General features: G+C 45.6%; 1 protein-coding gene across 1 annotated transcript in view; it reads left to right on the forward strand.

The window, feature by feature from the left end:
- The window catches only part of NAGA (alpha-N-acetylgalactosaminidase), a 42638-nt gene that overhangs the window by 2152 nt on the left and 32986 nt on the right, over positions 1-7500 (forward strand). Inside the window, exon 1 of the mRNA XM_085883869.1 lies at positions 1-368. This exon is cut by the window's left edge and continues 2152 nt beyond it. Within this exon, the coding sequence (XP_085739995.1) occupies positions 217-368 (152 nt within the window). The 5' untranslated portion in view covers positions 1-216. The remainder of the gene's footprint in view (positions 369-7500) is intronic.

Raw genomic sequence — 7500 nt, forward strand, 5'->3', positions numbered from 1 at the left:
CCGGACCAGGCAGGTTGATCCCTCTCGCCGAGGAAAGCCCGGACCAGGCAGGTTGATCCCTCTCGCCGAGGAAAGCCCGGACCAGGCAGGTTGATCCCTCTCGCCGAGGAAAGCCCGGACCAGGCAGGTTGATCCCTCTCGCCGAGGAAAGCCCGGACCAGGCAGGTTGATCCCTCTCGCCGAGGAAAGCCCGGACCAGGCGTTGCTCAGTTCACGATGTGGACATTGATCATTTGCCTTGCGCTGTTGCCGGTCCTCACGACCTCACTGGACAATGGCGTGATGCGCGTGCCCCCCATGGGCTGGCTCGCATGGGAAAGGTTCCGCTGTGAGACAGATTGCGTCCGCAATCCACACACCTGTATCAGGTATAATATTGTTTTGGTTTTGGCTTCTCAGGGGTAAAATAATAAATCTTTACCGATAACGAATGGTTTGAAAACCTTCAAGTTTCCTCCACCACCGAAGGCGAAGGAAGTTCTGTTTCCACCCCGTCTGTTTGTGAGCAGGATATCTCAAAAATTTGTGGACGGATTCAGATGAAACTTGGTGGACAGGTTGTGTGTGCGGCAAGGACGAGCTGATTCGATTTTGGTGAAGATCTGAATCCGGATCTTGATACGAGAATTATTTAATTTCAATTTATTCTCCACCATCGAGAGATTGGGCCAAAAACGACATGGTGCTGTGTCGCGTGATATTTCAAAAATGTATTGGAACCGATATGTTCTCATGGATCAGGCATTACGTGGTGGAGTTATGTGCTCTACCGAGTGCCCTTGTAGTTGATGTTATGTTTACCTCCCACATTACCAAACCTGGTATTGGCTTAACGGTTAAGGTGGCTGTCTTGAGATATCTATGGTCTTCATCACCAAACACCAGGTAGGTTGACTCAGCCCGTCATCCTTCCGAGGTCAGCAAAATGAGTACCAGCTTGCTGATGAGTACCAAAATGACTACATCAGCGGCACAGCCACTCTTCGAGAAAACGATGCAACCAGCAGTCATCGGCTGCATACAAAACAACAAACAAGAACAACCTCCCACACTCTACTATTTAGCCATTTCAGTGCAGAAACACCTCCGTGTCCTCCCTTCAATCCCTCGCAAACCCTCAAAACTGGATGGAGAACCAGTTTGGGGTACATCCCGTCGGCGGCGCTGTGTGCCACGTGGACAATAAATTTCAAACTATGACAATGTGTCAAACATCTGTATCCAACAAACCCCACATGCCTCAATCCACGGGGCCAATCCCAAGATGCCAACACCAATCGGGTGAGACAAGGGCACATCTGACCCTGCAACTCCTCTAATATGACATCAGTGAGGGGCCGTGTGGGGAGCGGGGAGGGTGGGGGGTGGTTGTGGAGGTGATCAGTATGAGTGGGTGCACGCGAGCTTGTCTTGAGAATGAGAATCGAGAGAATCTGAAAGAATCTTGGGGTCTTCAGCCTTGGCAAGAGAGAAGTCTTTTGCTCATATTCAACCTTGTCGAGAGAGAGAGAGAGCCTTCATCCTCGTCTTAGTGTCATTCTGTGCTTGTCTTGGTCTTCGGCTCGTCTTGGTTTCAGGTCCAGGCAGCATCGTGCGTCTTTGGGCCCGGTCTTGCGTCTTGGCACCCTAACCTAAAGTCCGGGGTCCGCGCTGCGCTCGTCATCTTTCCCAGGGTGCGCGGTGAGACATGGCGGATCGGAAACGTTCTAAGCGGGGCCATCGCTGGGGAGAGGAGGTCCAGAACTAAGAGAGACATTGAATAAAAGCAATTGGGGACGTGAGCTCAGCAGGGCTGAGACAAGGTGTGACAAGGCACAACTGGTCCCCATCTTCTTCTCTTTCTCTCACCTCTCATTTCCTTGTGATGGGCACCCTATGTAAAGTGCGACTGCCTAAGGAATCCAAGGGTGGGTGTGCACGCATAGTAGATGAGTGGGAATGCTATTGCGTATCACTGTGAATACATAACATGTCTGCTCCTGTAAATATGTGTAAAAGTTCAAAACTGTACCTGGTTGAAACTCACTCGTGTCTTGACTCATTCTGTGTGGCCCGACCGCAGTGTTTGGCAACCGGTGATTGATTAATGAAGAGATTGGGCATTAAATGTGAACGCAGCACGTGACTGTCACTGTCACGTTGGCACGATACTTGTGCCTAACGATAACCTCAGTGGCAACGGTAACACGGCTTTGGACCTGAAGCCGGCTCAAAGTTAACCGTACGAAAGGCAATCATGGTTTTTAAAGACTCGCCTTCCCTCTGGAGGTGTCCACGGGTGACAACCTCAGCACTAATATAAACGACCGTACATTGTTATAACTGTGATTATAAGTTAGCGCTTTGCTGTGCTTGTATCTCCAAATGCTTTAAAATGTAGTCATTGTCTTTAGAATACGATTATAATGTGAAGCTGGGCTCGAGAAGAAAACCAAAGTTGATATTAAATCATATGTGTTACCTTACAAGGAACTTCACGCAGGAGGCCAATAGGCCCATCAAAGGCTACGCTATGGTTGACTGTCCGTGCTCTATCATTATGAAGGCTGAGCAAGAGAGCGGCACAAACCATTTTTAGTCTTACTAGCTGAAGTGCACATCTATGATGAAGTATAGCGGTTCAGGTAAAAATGGTTCACTTTTTGATACAAGCATGAAACGTTTGGTGAATACCGAAAAACATATGCTGAAACGTTTGAGATTGGTACCCATCACATAAAACGTCATCTTCCTTAATAACCAGCCGTGAGTTGCCCAGTAACCATGTTTGTCATAGTAATGGCCATTTTAAGCCAATTAGAAATGGCAAGGAGACCAAAAACAAACTAAACCAACTTTGGAGATCGACTTAAAATGGCATGGTTGTATGTGGTACCTCATGGCAACACTGCTGTTTCCCTAGCAACTGAGAAGTCACTTTGCATAGCAACCATACTTTTTTTTGGTATACCTTGTCGAGGCTCGTATGAGAGCTAACACACAACGCACAGCAAGGGGGGGGGGCATGAGACGAGGGGCAGGAGTGGGAAGGACAAACACGGTGGGGGACGGAGACATTAGGAGATCTGCGGAAGGGAGAGGGGTGGGGCGGGGAACATGGGGAATACAAGATGGACATTACAGGGACTTTCAGGAAGGAAAACAGGGAATTTGAAGGAGGTGGTTTTGGGGTGGATTAACGGTGGAAGAAAAGATCAAGGTTTTAGATGGGGGAAGATAAGAGGTGGTGGTGAATGGCTGTTTTGAAGGCCTGGAGGGAAGAATGGGATTGAAGAGAGTGAGGGAGTTTATTCCAAAGCCAGGGGAAAAGAGGAATAAAAGAGTGAAGGTGAACAGTAATTTGTGATTTTGGTAGTTTTACCAAATTACTACCAAAAGCTTTTGAAACTCCTACTCTGGTTATCGACTGCTAACCACCTGACTACCACTTGCATCACTTGGAGAAGTCCCATTATATGGTGCTGTGTGCACACATACTCCAATGTATTGCTGAAGTCCATAGCAAAGGAGAATGGTGGTAGCATCTATCAGAAGTGAAGAAACGATTTGCCAAGAACGTTCAACCTTTTTGTAACTGAGAGGTTGGAAAACCTGCACAACTGCATTTTCCTGATACAGTGCACAAAAACAAGCTCCTCTTGTTTGGCACACCAACTGATAATAACCGCACATCTGAAGAACAAAAAATGTCCTCAATGAAGAATGATTTATCTCTCTTTTCCTGACTTTACATTGCATGCCAGTCAAGGCATGAAAACCAGGAATGCAGCCTGCACGCTCTCCTTCAGAGGAAAAGTGTAGATTTGGCAGAGGTCTGATCCACTTCAGTTTCTCAAAAATGAAGCTGCATTTACAACAAAAGCACCACATGTCGATGCTGTAATATTTGATGGGGTTGCTGTAGTTCACATGTTACCACCAGGACACAAATATAAAACATTTGGAGAGTATGCCCAACAGGTGTTTGTCACATATCTCAATGTAGAAGCTGTTATTTATGTTGATAACGTAGTATGGGACAGATACCTTGAGAAGAGTCTGAAACAAAGCACAAGAGATACACAGGAGCATGGCGTACGCAAGCGCGTGTTCCAGAAAACTGGTGCAGCTTCTTTAGGTCAAAAGAAAACAAGCTATTGCTATTATTTTGAAAATATGTTAAAAAGGTTGATGGAAAAGACAAAGTCCTGATCAGCAGAGTAAATGAAGATGTGGCATCATGTCTGCTCGTTGCCAAGTCTGGTGTCGCATCCCGTATCCACGAGTAAGCAGATACCAGGATACTGCTCCGTGTTTCTGATGCTGTCAACAGTGGATTGTCTCATGTAATGGTACGGATCGTTGATACGGATGTTGTGGTCCTCTTTGTGGTGAATGTACAGAGACTTCAAGTTGTTGAACTCTGGATTGCATTCAGCACAGGGAAGCATTTATAGTACATACCAACACATGCAATTGCACTCATTTGGACAAGAGAGTGTGATGCAGTGCTATTTTAACATGCAGTAATGGGATTCAATACTCTTTCTGGCTTGAAGCATGGTATTGTGTACACTGTGGTCCTAAATGAGGAGAAAGCTTAGAAATTGAACCCAGTTTTAATAAGATAGACAATCTTAATGTTGTTTCATGCCCAAGAGTCTGTGCTTTCAGAAAATGTATACTTTGCTATGGGTCCTAAGGATATAGTTGCTTACAAAGCATGTTTTTTTTTATCCAAACACAGGCTATTTTTTCCATTTTTATAGCTCATTTTTTAGAAATGGGTTACATGTATGATTGTATATTGTTGTAGTTTTCCGCCCATCGGCGTGCAGGTGACCGCTTCTAGCCAATGGCGGCTGCTCTCGCCCACCGAACGGGCAAACCGAGTCGCAGCTTTCAGATCAACGCCGAGATCCAGCTTCGGGTGTATCTTTAACCACAACGAAAATCAGCCAACTATTCTGTCCGCGCACGGCAAGTTCCGATTGCCGAATTGTCGATTTACCTAATTATGCGCGCAGACCGAATGCCGGGGATTTACACCTCGAAGGGACCTGCTTGGAAACGAGCCGCTAAGCAGCTCGCTCCGTTTGCGATTTGCCGAGCGGTGTATATCGCCAAGCCCCGCCGGATCCGATTACTTTATCAGCTATTAAAAAGCCAGCTAATATTCCGAACTTAACTATGGCAGTTCAATTGAGGGAAGAGGATGCAACGAGCAGGTCAACATTCACGCAATGACATTTATTACACACTCGACACATATGCAATCAGGTCTTCAAGCACGTATGCAATAAATGGGGGGGGGGGGGTAGGCACAAGACACGAGCAAGAAAAAGACCTACAGCCATTTTCTAATATTATTTACAGTCACTTAAACGGGTTTACTTAAGGACACGGCGCCACATCTCTCATACAAAAACCCCAAAAAGAAAGAGAAGGAAGGAAAACGTGACCTTGTGGTGAATCCTTGGGCCCCCGTCCTCCTTCTCCCGACCTCGTCACGACAGACCTCTACTGGTGTCTCGGCGCCTCAGACCTCGTCACGACAGACCTCTGCTGGTGTCTCGGCCCCTCCGACCTCGTCACGACAAACCTCTGCTGGCGTCGCCGACCTTCTTACAACAACGACCTCTGCTGGCGTTTTGGCGCCTCCGACCTCGTCACGACTGACCCAGAGAGAGAGATAGCTTCCTCACAACCACCCAGAGAGCGCGATCCAGAGAGAGAGAGCTTTAGCGCGCGCGATCCAGAGAGAGAGCTTCAGGGAGATCCAGAGAGAGAGAGAGCGCGATTCTCCTCAGCACGTCTTTTATAGCCCCTCCCCCTCGCCCCCTCCCTTTTCCCAGCGCGCAAGGGAAACTTCCAGAAGAAGCCATTTTCCCGCTCAATCGGAGCCGTTTCCTTGCCGCTGCGCCGCATTCGTTATTGCTTCTTGTTTTTCTCCTGCACGTGTTGAGAATCCACTCGCAGGGTTGGGAATCTCCTGCGTTGGCCGGCAGAGATGTTATTCGTTGGGGGGGGGGTGGCGGGGGGCCGTCGTCTGTTCTCCCTCGACGAATGCCAGGCTTCTGGCAACCGTGTGCTGAGGTGGAAATGCGGTGGTGGTTGTGGTGGTTGTGGTTGTTGTAATGGTGGCGTGGCTGGCGTTTTGTGGTGGTCGTGATGGTGGTGTGGTTGGGTGGTTGTGGTTAAGGTGGTTGTTCCAAAATAAAGATAGCAAAAGAATAATGGCTGACTCAAAGATCACAGCCCGGTTGCACGAATAAATCCCTTAGACATCGGTGGGGAAATCTAATCTGAGCACTCACTTATCGATATAACTGATCTCTGGGAAGCCTGAATGGTGTTCTGTGAATTTCCACAACCGTAACAATATGTTATCCAAAATGGTTGAAAATGCATTTTTTTTGTTTGATATATATTATATCATTATACATAAGAATAGAACAATTCCTCGAAACAGTACATTTCTTATGACCTTCAGCATATCTTGGCACCTTCAAATGTGTAAAATCTCAGATTTTGCAAAAATTTCCCCCAGTCATCGTGAAGCTTACAAAATCTTATTCCAGAAATTTGAAATGCATCTGATAGAACATCTTAAATAGCAATTTACTTCTGCATAAAGTGATGATTTAAAATGGCAAGTTTCAACATGGATCATTACTACATTCCAGTTTTTAGGTTCACTTCCATGATTGGGTCAAAAATGTTAGGAAGTGCGTAACAAATTGCATTTACCAAGCTGCTACAAAATTACTGGAAGCTATAAGCTTGATTTTATAACCATAGAATAAGTTTACCAAGATGGCCCTATGATATAAAAATCAATACCAAAGGCCAGTTTGTGTTCAGTATACAGAACATCAAAGGTCGTTAGGAAGTACGTAACGTTTTTAAGAAATCTGCACTTTTAATCCTAAGATGTTAGTTTGGTTCATCACAGCATGTATTTCTATGGTTAAGTTTATGTGCATATATATTTATGACCTGAATGAACACTGATCAATTTGATCAATTTTTTAATTTCATATGACCTTGACCTCTTTGCTCAAGGTCAAATATCAGGTAAACCAAATATTCTCCATATATGTGGTTTCCAATTAGTGTATAATACATATCTAAGCCATCAGACCAATTTTAGAATGATATGAGTGGTTCCTTGATACAGATAATAATTGATAACCAACTTTGACCCTGTCAGAGCAATAGAAAGAGGAAGAATTAAGCTCTGCCCAAATAGATCCTGAATCCCCATGATGTTGGCTAACAAATGATATGCAAAACTTAATCATACAATGACTTTCATTTTTTGGTCCCCCGTGTCCTAAATGTGTACATAATACCTTGCTACAAGCCTTCTTAATTTTGTGGATGGGGCGAGAAGACTGCATACGAAACCTGGTGGGCATACCCAGTAATTAATAACACCTGTATTCCAACGCCTATCATCAATGCCAGCAGAGTTCATAGATGAGACTTCGGAGAGCTTGAACAATTTGTTGTTCTGCT

Source organism: Eptatretus burgeri, chromosome 6, assembly GCF_056783735.1.
Source record: "Eptatretus burgeri isolate ZD-2024b chromosome 6, Ebu_testis_v1, whole genome shotgun sequence".
Lineage (NCBI taxonomy): Eukaryota > Metazoa > Chordata > Myxini > Myxiniformes > Myxinidae > Eptatretus > Eptatretus burgeri.